The sequence below is a fragment of the Hippopotamus amphibius genome, chromosome 14 (assembly GCF_030028045.1).
Source record: "Hippopotamus amphibius kiboko isolate mHipAmp2 chromosome 14, mHipAmp2.hap2, whole genome shotgun sequence".
In the NCBI taxonomy this organism is placed as follows: Eukaryota; Metazoa; Chordata; class Mammalia; order Artiodactyla; family Hippopotamidae; genus Hippopotamus; species Hippopotamus amphibius.
This window is the reverse complement of record NC_080199.1, coordinates 62,539,241-62,554,751: the sequence shown is the minus strand read 5'-3', so window position 1 is coordinate 62,554,751 and position 15,511 is coordinate 62,539,241. Positions and strand designations below refer to the sequence as shown.

The 15,511-nt window shown below is 42.5% G+C and overlaps 1 protein-coding gene across 12 annotated transcripts in view; it reads left to right on the top strand.

Moving 5' to 3' along the window:
• Window positions 1-15,511, top strand: part of RCBTB1 (RCC1 and BTB domain containing protein 1) — a 104,554-nt gene that overhangs the window by 60,498 nt on the left and 28,545 nt on the right. For 8 of the 12 annotated variants that reach the window (XM_057707118.1, XM_057707116.1, XM_057707119.1 and 5 more), the window contains 4 exons: window positions 4,155-4,324; window positions 5,037-5,187; window positions 10,233-10,399; window positions 13,022-13,180. In XM_057707118.1, the coding sequence (XP_057563101.1) occupies window positions 4,199-4,324; window positions 5,037-5,187; window positions 10,233-10,399; window positions 13,022-13,180 (603 nt within the window). In that variant the 5' untranslated portion in view covers window positions 4,155-4,198. Of the gene's footprint in view, window positions 1-4,154; window positions 4,325-5,036; window positions 5,188-10,232; window positions 10,400-12,242; window positions 12,282-12,388; window positions 12,463-13,021; window positions 13,181-15,511 lie in introns of those variants that run through there. The other 4 variants (XM_057707125.1, XM_057707124.1, XM_057707126.1 and 1 more) reach the window with 4 other exon arrangements.

Below are 15,511 nucleotides of genomic sequence, written 5' to 3'. Positions count from 1 at the left end.
TGATTACAAAGTGTGTGTTACAGAAATTTGGAATATATCTAAACAGCAAAGAAAATACCACGTCTCATCTCTCCAGAGAAGTACATTTTGGTGTGTATATATCCTTTTTCTGTATACATTATACTTAAAAAATTGTATTCACATAGTACATATTGTTTTATAACATAAGTCTTACAAAGTACCTTTGGTTTTTGTGGGGTTTTTGGTTTGTTTTTGTTTTCTACTTGGGAATAAGCACATAGTTTAGCTTTTTGTTAGCATCTTCTCTTGTGTTGCACAGTAACGTGAGAAAGAAAAGCATTGGCTTGTCTTCCTTAAGGTACTTGGTAATCACTGCTGAATACTTCTGACTTCCTGCTCTTGCCGAATTTCGAAGAATTTCGTTGCTAGGAGTAAGTTACTTGCTTACTGCCTTTGTTCTCATGCTTTCAGAAATCCCAGAGCGTCTTCCTTACGTCTTGAACATGAAATTGTAGATTTTTACAGAACAGCTTTTTTTGAAACCCAGGCTCAGGAAGCTTATCACATTCCACTAATTGATTGAAAGTAAACCTGGGGACTTCCCTGGTGGTCCAGTGGTTAAGACTTCGCCTTTCAATGCAGGGGGTGCGGGTTCGATCTCTGGTTGGGGAGCTAAGGTCCCATATGTCTCATAACCAAACAACCAAAATATAAAACAGAAACCATATTGTAACAAGTTCAATAAAGACTTTAAAAGTGGTTCGCATCAAAAAACAAAACAACGAAACAAACAAAAAAACCCCAAAACTTAACAATAAATAAATAAATTAATAAATAAATGTTAAAAAGTAAACCTAGGACTAAAACCCAGGCCTCAGGAGACTCAGTCCTTTCCAGCAGGCCAGGGCTATTGGTGATGCTTTCTGCTTTTATGATGAGCGTGGACATGGAAGATATATGACTTGGCTTTTACATCGACTCTCAAGTTACACGTATTTGGAGAAATATCTCCTAAAATGTTTTAAGTAATTCAGCAGTGGGTGAACTCAGTTCCTAGAAGAAACCATCATTATGGTAAGGTAGCTTGATTTTTCAGCAGATTACCAAACCCTTAGGGCAGAGTTGCCTTGTAAATCGATTAATGACTTCAGAATAATTGTACTGCGTCAGGAAATTGTGTAACTTTGAATGGTAATATCGTTTTGTGTTGTAATTTTAAAGGTGGTGAATCATATTTCTGGCTGATGTAATTATCCCGCCCCCCGCCCCCCCGATTTAAAATGTAACCGTATAGTAGCAGAAAATCTTAAATTTTGATAGTTTGATACAGTTCATATTTTAGGAAAATAGGCATCTGGGTTTTCTTGGACTTTATCTACCTGCTTATAGATATCCACACTGTTCCCTTTCTTGTGTTTTTTTCTTCTCTGTTTTGTAGGAGGCACAAGGCAGATTATTTGGGGGGCATCTCTTCTATTCTAAAAGCATTTAAGGCAATCTTCTTACCATACAAAGAACACGTATAACTCAAGAATAAAGAAAAGAATGACAGTCCAGTAGGAAAAATAGGGACTTTATGTAAAAGAATGACACCTGGGCTCTTAATCACATGAGACTGAGAGGTGAAGGGTGTGGCCTCTGGGTGGCATGGCTTCAGGCCCCGAATCTAACACTTACTAGTTTGAGCAAACTCTTAAAATCTCTATGCCTCCATTTCCTTGCCTGTAAAGTGAGGATTAAATGAATTAATAAGTGTAAAGTACTTGGAACAGTGCTCGGCACATAATACTCAATAAGTTTTAGTTGTTGTTGTTGCTATGATTGTGATTATTTTTTAAAAGTTATTCCAACCTCACTCATCATAAAAGAACTCAAGTTTAAACAAAACTGAGACACTGTGATAATACACAGTGAGCAAGGGTGCAGGTGAAAGGAGCTGTGATACATGGTTGGTTCTTTTACATATTGGTACTAATTTAGTAGAGAACAATATGAAATAGCTATTTTTTAAAAATTTATTTTTTTTATTGGCTGTGTTGGGCCTTCGTTATTGCATGTGGGCTTTCTCTAGTTGTGGCGAGCCGGGGCTAGTCATCGTTGCGGTGTGCGGGCTTCTCATTGCAGTGGCTTCTCTCGTTTTGGAGCACGGGCTCTAGGTGCGTGGTCTTCAGAAGTTGTGGCACAAGGGTTCAGTACTTGTGGCTTGTGGGCTCTAGAGAGCAGGCTCTGTAGTTGAAATAGCTGTTAAAGGTAGAACAGTTGTTAGAATTTGACCTTGCAATTCCATTTTTAAGAATTTATCTTAGAAACATATAGATTAAAAAGACGTATATAATATGTGCAAACAGTAGTTTCAGTATTGTTCATGTTAGCAACAGACTGGAAGTGACTTAAATGTCTCCCAGTAGAAACAGGGTAAGTTGTTAAATAGATGTAATGAAATGCTCTGTAGAACCATTGAAAAGAAACGAAGTAACTCTTACGTGTGCTAATAAGAGTGATTTCAAAGATGTACTGTTAAGTGGGGGGAAATGCTTCCACACACTCACACATATAATGTTATGTGAGTCTGCACTGTCTCTGGCAGGAATTAGAATCAACCGTGGCAGTGGCTGCCTTTCCGGAGAGGGTCGGGGAGGGATGGTAGGGAGACTTACTCTCCTATATCCTTTTGTACCATTTGAAACAAAATTTTTTAACGTTTATATATTAGTTTTTACCCTCCCCGAAGTCCTTTATCTGTTCCCACCAACACACACACACACACACACACACACACACACACACACACTTTTCAGAACATTCAAATGTTAGTCTGGGAGTCTGGCTATGCAGTGATAGAGACTAATCTGTCCTGATGGTGTTGAATGTTTATTGAATATGTGCTGTGATCCTTGGAGCATTTCAGGCATCTGATCCTTGTCTTCCAAGTTGGTGCTGATGGGAAAAACCTCCCTAGGTGGTGGAAACTGAGGCCCTGGCTAAGTAAGCCCAAGCCCCAGGGCTCCCTTATATAGGTGCCGTCGGAGGTGTTGGGGCCAGAAAGACCTTGGCTCGCTTGGCTATTTTTAGAGATCTGAGAAGAGGGTGGGTAGGAAGGAACATCGAGAGTTCTGTTCCTCATTAGGAAACACTGGTTGTATTTATCAACCATTTGGTTCTATTTCATTTTCCAGAGGTGAGAGCCAGGATGGAGACTCACCTGGCATGATAGGTTTTGTGCTTTGTGCAGCCCCCTTGGAATTTTTAGAAATACTTTTTAGCTCTTGAAGAATTGGAGCTGTGACCAGGATTCCTTGTGTAAAACTTAAACAGATCAAATTTAGAGTTTTATGGAAATTTATACATATCTCTACTTTTTATAGGGTGCTCTTTAAGCTAATTGCCACTTGCATGAAGGCTGTAGTCATCAGCTCTGACACCAAGATAAGGGTGAATTTGTCTCACCCTTGTTCACACAACTTTTCTCTGTGAAATGAAAAGTGGTCTGCATATATGTAGAAAATGTGGTCATATAAGTTTGGAATAGAATATAATACTTTCTTTTATGTTTTTATCCAGTAAGTCTTAGGCTACTGCTTCTTAATATTTTTGTCACTGCATGTTATCTGAGGGATGTCCCATTTCTATCATTAAACAGTGGCTTAGTGGGGCAGTGATTTTCTACAAGGAATGAGGGTCTTCCAGGGCATCCTGGGAGTGGTAGTGGGAGAGTGTGGAGGTGGAGATGATGATTCTGATTTTTATAACACACACACACATACTCTCTCTCCCCCCTAGTTGAGAATTAACTTAGACAAATGAATATTGTCACCTTTAACTTTATCTCAGTACTCTGCAGGGAAAAATACCTGACAAGACCTTGGTTTCATCTAGTTGGCATGTCTTCTCTCCATTGCCTGCTGTCAAGTTGCACATAAGCTTGTACGTGGCAGATGAACAATGACTTGTAAGGGGACAAGATAGACACCTGGTTCTAGCAGGTGATTCCTCCCGTGACAGGAAAAGGTGCAGGTTTGGAGGTGGAGGAAGCATTGGGCACATTGCTGGGGGAAGTGAGCAATCCATTTAACCAGAAGTAGGTGGTTTGTTCTGAAGGTAGCTTTTGTTTCCTTTTGTTAACGTTGTCCTTTTTTGTTTTAGTTTAGTGGTTATCTAATTATTTTTTTGGACTTTTTTTTTGTTTGTTACAGCAGAGATGTCGGCTTGTTTATAGGAATTCCTTGAAGCCAGAGTCATGGTGGATGTAGGCAAGTGGCCAATCTTCACTCTGCTCTCACCTCAAGAAATTGCATCTATTCGGAAAGCTTGTGTCTTCGGCACCTCAGCCAACGAAGCACTGTACGTTACTGACGACGATGAGGTAGGCCTCTCTCAAACCCCACAGCTTAGTTTTAGGGCTTATTTTGGGGGTTGAGCTTTAAAGTGTGCAGTGTGAAGACTGAGAAAAAGTGGGGCATAGAGAAAACCTAAAATCCAAAAAGATGGTTGTCTTTGATATAATTTGTCTTTTCTTTCAGTTTCTTGATTTAATACCCCTTACCCCTACCACTCTTTGAGTTTCATAGTATAGCCAAATATTCTAAAACTTTAGTCAACCAAGGTTGAATGTTTCTTTTATTTATTTATTTATTTGGCTGCGTCTGGTCTTCATTCCGGCAGGCGGGATCTTCACAGTGGCAAGTGGGATCTGCCTTGCAGCACATGGGATCTTCGTTGTGGCCTGTGGGGTCTTTCTTTGCAGTCAGCAGGCTCTCTAGTTGTGGCATGTTGGCTCCAGAGCGGGCAGGCTCAGTAGTTGCGACGTGCAGGCTTAGTTGCCCCATGGCATGTGGAATCGTAGTTCCCCAACCAGGGATCAAACCCACGTCGTCTTCATTGGAAGCAGATTCTTAACCACTGGACCACCAGGGAATTCCCAGCAGAGGTTGAATGTTTCTTGACAACCATATCAGTCTCTTCCTGTGTACTGAGCTGTCGAACTGAGTTTAAGTGTGTCTTATTTTCAGAGTGGAGAAGGGACCCTTTGTGTAACTGTAGGCCAAGTGACTCAGAAGGAACTATTTGTTTCCCAGGTCTTTGTATTTGGACTGAACTACAGTAACTGTCTAGGAACTGGAGATAACCAGAGTACACTTGTACCCAAAAAGCTGGAAGCCTTATGTGGAAAGAAGATTAAGAGCCTTAGTTATGGGAGTGGACCACATGTTCTTCTCAGCACTGAAGGTAAAGTGGGGACAAGTCCAGTTTCTGTTTGTGGGAAATTGAGCAGTTAATTCTAAGCTAAGGGGCAGTAGGGCTGTATCACATACTGAATTTTGAATGATTCGTTTCTTAATTTCTGAGCGGAAGTACACAAAGCGGGTAAAAGTTAAGGCTTCAGACTCCCTCTGGAACAGCCATAGGATGACTTGCAATTTAAGCAAACTTCTGAGGTTTTAGACAACTTACGTAAAGTTGTAGAAGATGAACTGTAGCAGACAGAGTGGTCCTTCAGCCTAATTTTTCAGTGAATTTGTTACAGCAAGGCCATGTCCAGGTTTTATTTGGTACATTTTTGAAAACACAGGTAATACTGGTTTTCCTTGTGTGCATCTTGAATTCAGGAAATCTCAGTTCGTCCCTGGCATTCGTGTGGGTGCCACGTGGAAAGAATGTGGGGTAGATGCTTCTTTTCCTCGCTGCCTTCCCAAGATCACCAGGGGAGCCTCTGCATTCTTCCTTGGAGATTTATCTGCACTCTGGGCACCTGGAACTCTCTGAAAATTGTCATATATAACCCAGCTTCTTCCCTTCGTGTTTTAGGCGCATTAGTTCTCGCTCTCTAGCTTTTTGTTGGGTAAACTGTGGGGTGCGTGTGCGAGTGTTTGCGTCTCTGCTTTTCTGTCTCTAGCCTGGGGAATCACAGGCTTCCTTGGATGTTACCTTGGGTTTTAGTATTGAGCGTTTTGATTGCCTTTAACTCAGATCCGAATCCATTGCAGGTTCTCTGCATCTTTCTCAAGCTGCGAGGCCCAGATGTGAGCGTGATTGTGTAGTAAGGGTATAGCTGGCGTGGGGCACGACGAGGTGATTATCTCGCCTCCGTGTTGTGTAATCGTGCCTCCTGGCATCACATGCACTCTTTCAAGCAGTTGCTTCTTTGCTGACTGGTTCAGCTTGTCATCCATTGTGACCTGATGATTTAATGTTTTCCTCACACGTATTAATTTTAACAAGGCATTGATTTCTGACCGTAAAATACCGAAGCGGTTTTTTGAGAGCAGACATATGCATTTGAATTCTTGGTTTTCTTCAAAGTGGTGGCCTTGGGAAACTATAAATTTGGAATTATTTTCACAGTCCAGATCCTGCAGTTTTAACTATCTCGAATGTTACAGTTAAGATATAAATAAACGTAAAACACATAAATATAAATAACTGGTTTTCTTTTGGGAATAGTCTTTTTGTTTTTAATCAGTTTTGATTATCAGAATACATTTTATACAACATATATATGATGCATGATGTATAGGGTGTTTGTGTATGATACTTATATTTGTGTGTATCTTGTATGTATAACAAATAGTCACATAGTTTAAAACCAATTTAACACTTTAAACCATCAAATAGTGCTTGGCTTTTAGTAGAAAACAGGACTGTGCCCCACCCCTCCTTACTCTTAGAAAATTCTCTTCATTTGGAACTGCTTTTTAACTCCTTTAGGTGTTTTTTTTTTTCTGATCTTTAGTCTCAGATTTTTAAATTAACATGCTTATGCTGCTATTTCTGAATTTTTAATTTTAAACATTATCCTTTGACTTTTTGTAACAGCAGATAGAACTTAGCTCTCTTTCTCCTACCTTCCCTCCCTTTATCCCGTCGATATAGTGATATCACCATTTTGGTTAAATCAGTATTCAGTGTTCACATTATTAAGACTTGATAAGTATTATTTATAGCTGAGCCATTTCCTTTCTTATACAACTGTTTGTTCTGCTGGGCTTACGTGTCTGTCATTAATGTATGCTGGAGCTCCTCTGTAGTGCAGTATTGCTTCTGGGCATCTCTGAGCACATCAGTCCATCTCCAGAGTGCTCTGTCCCTCTGCTCCAGCCTGGACTGGTCACTAGACTATTGCACAGCTGTCGGCCGAGAACTTCATGTCACCGTCATCCTCGGACATCCCTTCACCTTTGTCCTTTCTGGATTCCCTATTTTTTGTGTCCTGAGTCTTCTTCCTTGGATCATACCTTTATTTGGGTGAAACACATCTCTAGTAGCTTCCCAAGGAAGGGGGTGTGAGAGAAATCTTTGGGACACTGTCTTAAAATGCCTTTATTTTACCCATGCAATTGATCAGTGATTTGTCTGAGCAAAAAATAAAAGGTATGGTATGTTGTGTTCCAATCCTTTAATAGTATTTTGAGCATTTGCCTCTACTACCTGGTATGCAGAGCTCAGTCCAGAGTAGAGGATCTCTTCCTGTTAGGACCCATTTATAGCCCTGGAGGTACTGGCATTGCACCGGTATAATCCCCCTGCCAGCTCTGTGTGGGGCCTTCCCCCCGGGGAGTTTTCCCCATAGCCATCCGCAGTCCCTGGCTCTCTTGTTGACAGATGGTTCTTCTTGGCATCTTGTGCCTGTTAGGGTATAAGAAGAGTATGTCTAGATTCAGCCCATCTCTGCATTGCTGCAGCCCTACCATGCCCATTCATTTCATGGACCCAGGTGGCCGCCTCAAGGGAGTGCACCAAACGGTCCACTTGGCGGTTCCAGTCATCTTCTTGTGATGGGCATCAACACGTCCTACTTTAAGGCACCTCTTAAATGCCCAGAGTGATTCCATAGAGCGGTGCCGCATGTGGGCATCCCGTTAACAGTCCGGTTTCCGTTGCTCATCTGCCTGACCGCACGGCCAGGCTATTGGCTGTAGCCCATGAGTTGGTAAAGACCCAGACATAGGGTCTTTTACCATTGCTCAGTTCTTCCACCACTGCCAGGAAAACAGCCTGCAGTTCAGCCCACTGAGCCAGTTTATTCTTGCCTCCTTCAGTCAGTCTTGCCATCCGCTGGCCTTAATATGGCTGCTTTCCAAGTGGGATATCGGACAATAACCGCGTCTGTAAAGCAAGCAGCTCTTTGTTGTTCAGTTAAAGCTGTTCACGGGGCACGTCCACGAGGCAGTGGGTTCCAGTCGCTCCTCAGGCGGCTCCAAAGTTGGTCCTAGATGAAGATTGGCCCCCTGCTCATGATTCGGTGGGTGCCTCCCTGCGTTCCCCCAGCAGCACGCTCCTGTGTGAGCCACTTCTCTCTTATTATGAAAGTCTGCTGTGCCCTGCCTTCCTTATTAGAGTGCTGCTCCGACAGCACCCAAGACACTGTGGGCCTCTCAAGTCTCATGATTATTTTATGTCCTTCAATCATTGAGGCAGTCTCAAAGCCCAGGCTACTAATTGTCTCTCAGATGGTGTGCACCAGACAGCTGCAGCATCTGGGAATTCTCTAGTCTGAAATCCCAGTTGTCGCTGCTGGGAGATGCTCCCGGGTTTGCCATAAGCTCCCGTTGCAGAGTGCGGGTGGCAGATCCTCTCTTCCCCCCTGCAGCCTTCACAGCCAAAGGCACAGCCCTTAAATGAGTTCCCCTCACAGTCCATTTCAGTGAAGGTTCCTCAGGAAGCTGATGATAGCCATCCTCGGAAGGCACCCGTCCCTCCACACCGTGCCGCCTGCTTTCAGTCGTTGCTTGGTTTTGCCCCTCCCCTACATTAACTGTTCTCTTGGTTGACCCAGAGGTATTAGAGGTACTTTCTGTTGACCCTGCATAATTTTTCCCTTTCTAGGCAGCTTTGGGGCTAATGGCTGAAGCTCAGATTGCCCCAGATCTGGGCTTGAATCAGCATCAAGGCCCAATGCAGCACTTTATTTTCATTTTGTCTCTTACGTATGAAATAAGCAGGGAATTGTTTATTGAGCGTGCTTCTTCTTATTTTGCATTTCCTTAAATATCCATTGAGCCAACGGCCTTAGGAGTTGGGTCTACTCGCATTTCTAAATTGCATTGGTAACTTTTACCTTTAGTAACTGATCACAGCACAGCTGCAGTTTCATACCATGGTGACTAAGGTAGCCATCCAGGAAGCAAAGGTTCCCTATTCCTCGCCCTTTTATCCTTTGTCTTCAAAAACCATGTGTCTGTGAGCCAGGGCTGTTCTTGCAAATCCAGTTTCTGATGTAAACTAAATAGAGAGTCCCTGGACCCAGTTCCTGTGTGTGCGTGGGGCGGGGGGGCATTCTCACACCAAGAAGTAACTATTGGATGCAGCAGGGTGTCCAGGAATTCATCACAATTCTGATACTGTCTATCCAGAGACAGAGCTGGATTCCACCTGTAAAGAACTCAGTCCCATGAGAACACTCAACTGCAGTTGCTGGTCGCAAGCCCAGGTTGTTACCTGTGCTTCTGATTAACCGGCTACACATCAGAGGTTCTCACGACCCTCTCCTTGGGTGTTTTGTTTTTTTTTTGGTCATGCTACTGGCACATGGGATCTTAGTTTCCTGACCAGGGATCGAACCTGGGCCCTCAGTGGACGTGCAGAGTCCTAACCACTGGGCCGCCAGGAAAGTCCCTCCTTGGGTTTGATTAATTTGCTAGAATGGCTCATGGAAGTCCGGGAAATCCATTTACTCACTAGATTACTGATTATTATCAAAGGACATTAATGCATATGCATCAACAGCCCAGATAGAGGAAATTCCATCCTCGTAGAGCTTGGTACCTGGCACAGTGGCGCATGTAAGTGTTCTGGTTCCCCGACATGGAGACTCTGAAAAGGGGCCACAATTCGCTGTCCTCTTGGTTTTTATGGAGGCTTCATTATGTAGTCATGATTGGCTAAGTCATTGGCCGTGGCAGTTGATTCAGCCTCCAGCCCCTCTCCCCTCAGCCATCTAATCTTGTGGTTGGTTCTCCTGGCAACAGACCCATCATCCTTAGGCGCTTCCAGAAGTCACCTCATTCACATAGCAAAGGACACCCTTATCATTCTCAGCACTCAGGAGATTCCATGGGTTTGGGGAGCCGTGAGCCAGGAACCATGGGTGAAGACCAAATACACGAGAGAAATGTATTTTTGTAATCTGGACCAAATATGTATTTTTTATAAATCACAATGTCACAAAAAGAAACTATGGTTGGAAGATGAGTTGTGCAAAGTCTGGGGAGGAAAGTACGGGGGTTCCTGTTTCTTCTCTGAGCTGATTCTCTGCGTGGGGCCATCCTGTATAGACGGAGTTGTGTATGCCTGGGGCCACAATGGATATAGCCAGCTCGGGAACGGGACGACCAACCAAGGCATTGCTCCCATCCAAGTCTGCACCAACCTCTTGATCAAGCAAGTAGTCGAAGTAGCTTGTGGCTCACATCATTCAATGGCTCTGGCAGCTGATGGAGAGGTAAGTACCCTGCTTTTCTTCTTTATTTTTTAATTGTGGTAAAATACGCATAATATAAAATTTACCATCGTAACCAGTTTTAAGTGTACAGTTCAGTGACTTTAAGCATATTCACAGTTATGCTGCCATCAGCACCATCCATCCGCAGAACTCTTTTCATCTTGCAGAACTAAAACTCTGTACCCATCAAACATTAACTCTCTTCCCTCTCTTACTCCCAGCCTCTGGCAACCACCATTCAACTTTCTGTCTCTAAGAATTTGACTACTCTAGGACCTCACATGAGTAGAATCAAACAGTTTTTGTCCGTTGAGACCGCCTGTATTTCACTCAGCGTCATGTCCTCAAGGTTCATCCATGTGGCAGCATGTGGCAGAATTTCATTCCTTTTTAAAGCCGAATAATATTTCATTGTCTGTTTTGCTTATCCATTCATCTGTCGATGAATATTTGGGTCATTTCTACCTTTGGCTAATGTGAAAGTGTCTTGCTTTTTTTAGCAAAAATGACCATATTTGTACTTGGATATGGTGTGAACATAGCAGCGCTGTGTGCATAGCTAAAAACACTGTGGGAATGAACTCTTTTCCTAATACAACTTATATTGTGAGATCAGGACTAGTCTTTTGAAGATAGTAGACTTAATTCTTAAGGCAGCTGAGTCTCATGCTTTTTGCAAGGATTACACATCAGAAGGTATGACAGTGTTCTGTACTTGTGTTTTTTTTAATGACCCCCATCCCCTAAGGTCTATTTTATTTTTCGGTAAATGTAATGATGTCATAGAAAATAACTTGACGAACATTCCAGTAGGTTCTGTACAACTTGTTCATCCCCCAAATTCTATGCTTATCTTAAATGTTACTCATCCTGTTGGTTCTTCCTCCCAGTCTCTTGTGTCATCTTGTTCCTCTCCATCTCTGTAACCTTACGTAAGACCGTGTCATCTCCTGGACTATTGCCATGGGCTCTTTTATTCCATAGCTTTAGTTGGTCTACCTCTGCAGTATTACTTCTCTGCCCTCTGTGATTTCTGAAATACAAACCAGATCATATCGTTCCCTGTTTAAAGTCCTTCAGTGGTGTTACAGTGCTTTTACTAAGTAGGGCAGGTTGTGGGTGAGCAAAGCAGCTCAGGGAGATCAAGGTTTCATGGCTGGGATGCGCTGCAACCTGGCCTAGCACACAGGCCTTATGTGCAGAGTCTGCTGTTCCTAGTGTGTTTCTTAGTTAGTGGAACCGTAGTCCCCATTTTTAAAATAAAAGGCAATTGCATTGGAAGGGAACTTGGGATATTTGAAAAGAAGTGCTGAAGAATGATTGTAGAAATTAGAACTCACTAATTTGTGCAGCCTGGATTCCTGGTTTATTTTAACCTTAAGCATATGCTACTTTGGATAACTGTGATAAATATTTGCATTATTATACTAGCTATTCCTGTTAAACCACTTTCAGGAAGTATCGCAGGTTATTTCTTTTGTGCCTGTGAAATGAACCTGTAGCACATATTCTTTTTAAGACATCAGCCGTGGGTTTTAAGACGTGGGCAGCCTCAGACATGTGAACTTAGATAGAAAGTGCTGACAGAGGAAATAGAATTGTGGAAGCCAGAACTCGGGATGTGTGAGGACCACTTCCCGCAGGCAAGTGAAGGGGGTGAGGGGGGTGCTTACAAATTCTCCTAGTGATGGAGGAAGTTATCTCCTCTGCTGCCAGCTTCCCCACCTCCCCTGATTCTCTCTGATCATACTCTTGTTTGATAGGCTCAGTTGATAATTAATTTGAAGTGATGTTTTGTTTTTCATCTTTAACTTAGAGATCTATTTGTGTGTCTTTCCCTTAGAAATCTTGTTTTCAGGCTATGGCAGATCACAGGCCAAAAGTAAGCAGGATGCAGTTAGAGGAAGGGAGCTGCTTGAAGTTGACAGCAAACGAGAACTCAGAAAACATTATCAAGAATGGCCTAACAACCCCATATCATTCCTGTAGGGACAGCATCTTCTTAGTACTTGCGAGCATGACTGTGTCAGGACGTGGAACTGTGATCGATAATTATGATGATGGTAGGCTTGTGTCATCAGAAAAGGTTATGTAATGTCTCCTGTTGGTGATCAGTGAGATGGGGAAAGGCATAGTATGGTTTTGAAAGGTTTCCATGAGAAAAAAAAAGACTGTGCCCAAAGAGTTAGGCTGATTTTTTTCATATCACTGATACGTATGTAGCATATTCCTCATTTCCTATTGATGCCAGATTTAAAAACATATATAGCTGCCATAATTATAGTGGCAGTATAACGTAGTGGTTAGACTGTTAGACTGCTTGGGTTCAAATTAATAGTAACTGCTTACTAGCTGTGGAATCTCGAGCAAGTCACTTAACCTCTCTGTGCTTCCATTTCCATGTATAAAATGGGGATGCTAATAGTACCTACCCCAGGGTCACCATATAGGATTACTATGAGGATTAGATGAGTTAATGCATGTAAAGCACTTAGGACCATTTAGCACACTGCAAGTACTCATTAAGTGGGTTCATTTTTATTTTATGGTTATTATTGTGTTACAGGTAGAATTTTCACTCTTAACTTTTTTTTCTTTTTCTTTCCCCTTTCTGTTGTGTAGGTATTTGCTTGGGGCTATAACAACTGTGGCCAGGTGGGGTCAGGATCTACAGCAAATCAGCCAACTCCTCGGAAAGTTACAAACTGTTTGCATATTAAGAGGGTGGTTGGCATTGCCTGCGGTCAGACCTCGTCCATGGCTGTTCTGGACAATGGTGAGGTGAGCGATCCCTGTGTCCCCCTTTTCTCCTCCCACCTCCTCTTTCATCCTTTTCTTCTTGAGGTGCGTGTATTAGTTCATGAAAGGAAGAGTGCTTTGTTTTGATAGCTCCATGCATAGTTAACTGATTGAGGTGTAACCACAGGATGTTTGCTCCTCATTATGAATTTTTAAATTCCAAGATTTATCTGCAAGTAAAGGTTCTAATGTCTTTTTGCCAGATCCAAATTGCCCAATACTTGTAGGTATTTGTTTGTGATTTAATCTAATAGGTGAAAGAATTTGATACTGCCTCTTTCTTCCAATGAAAAAGTGAACTGTGCACTCTTTTTTTTTTTTTAAGTGAAAGATTTATTTAGAGAGATACACATTCCATAGACAGAATGCAGCCTGTCTCAGAAAGCGAGAGTGGCCCTGGGAGAAACACACTCCACAGACAGAGTGTGGGCCGCCTCAGAAGGCGGGAGGTGCTGTGCACTCTGTAAAGTTAGCTGATGATGTTTATAAGCAGCGACTGTAATGGGCGTGGAGACCCTGTGCCTACCTCCATCTGGAATGTTTGTCCGCAGGAAGAAACAATTTGCAAAAGCAGAATTTTTCGTCCTGAATGTTATTAGCTGCTTTTAAAAACCCATGTTTCAGTGACTCTCCACCATGGTCACCTTTGAGTGGATGGTTATTTCTGTAAAATTATTGTGGTTGCAGCTTCTACTTAAATGGACCTGTTACCACCTATGCATGTCTCAGTGCACAGGAATTATTCAAAGATGCTTCTTTGGGTGCAGATGTATGGCATTCTGCATTGGGGTGCGAGGGTGCTTTAAAGTTTACTGAATACTCAGCTATGTTAACTCACTTTTTGAATCAATCCTGATATCATGCTGGAAAACTTCAGAATTCCTTGCGATAGTCATGTAACATCCTCCATTCCAGTATTTTCCACTTCTTTTTTTAAAAAATAAATTTAATTTAAAATTATTATTTGATTATTTCAACAAAGGAAAACAAATGAAGCATAAAAGTGAAAAGTGAATACCTTTCCCTCAATTTTGTTAATAGTCTGATGTATGTCCTTTTGGACTTTTCTCTATAAATAGTTATGTATGGGTAAGTATAATTACTTTTTAAGATTTATTTATTTATTTACTTATTTATTTATTTATTTTTGGCTGCGTCGGGTCCTCATTGCTGCACGCGGGCTTTCTCTAGTTGTGGCGAGTGGGGACTACTCTTCCTTGTGGTGCGTGGGCTTCTCATTGAGGTGGCTTCTCGTTGCAGAGCACGGGTTCTAGGCACGCGGGCTTCAGTAGTTGCAGCACGTGGGCTCAGTAGATGTGGCTCGTGGGCTTAGTTGCTCCGTGGCGTGTGGGATCTTCCCAGATCAGGGATGGAACCCGTGTCCCCTGTGTTGGCAGGCAGATTCTTAACCACTGTGCCACCAGGGAAGTCCCCTAACTACCTTTTCTAAGCAATGGGATTGTTATACCTACTGCTTTTTTCTGCCAATCTGCAACTTTTCTGCTTAACATATATGTTGTTAAGGTAAAACGTGTGTGTACCTGAATCTATTATACTACTTGTAGTTGCTTTCCGTTAATAACAGCTGCTTAGTTTTCTTTGTAGGGATGTTGGTTTTCCTTGTGTACGTGACCCACGTCCAGAGCTCTCCTGATGGGCATTTCAATTGTTTTTTATATTCATCTGTTATAAACATTGTTGCACTGATTTCCTCTGTTACTGTTTGTGAGTGTGTGTATCTTTGTACACGCATGCAAGTATTTCTATAGAATAATTTCCCAGAAATAGGATTTCTGGGTCAGGGAGTACGCCATTAACATTTTTTTGTTTGTTTTTTTTTTTTTGCCATTAACATTTTTGATCGCTGTTACCGAATTTCTCCCCAGGAAGTTCAAACCTATTATTAGACTTCTGACATTGAAAGTGCTTTTAATCATCTCTTGCTAGTACCCTAAACTCCACGTCCCTTTTTTGCCTCTGTCACACTGGCCTGAAAGGCCCTCACCATGCCCATTTGCCCTGTGTTGCCGTGGGACATGTTGCCACCCACATCTCGTGTTTCTGATTTTAGCCAGGCCTTTGGTCTGTTCCTGGCCAGTACTTTACCCATGTCCCACACTGGCTCTTCTAAGCCTTTCACACTTGCTGTCACATCTGCGCCCAGCTCTGCTGCTCTCAGCTGATGACCCCCTCTTGCTCCAGGTTCTCTTACATCGCCTTCTTTAACCTCTTTCCTCTGTTCCCTCTCTTGTCGTCCCGCTGTCACTGCCTTTGGTTGGACCCGCATCAGAGCTCACCTATTTGCTGACGGGA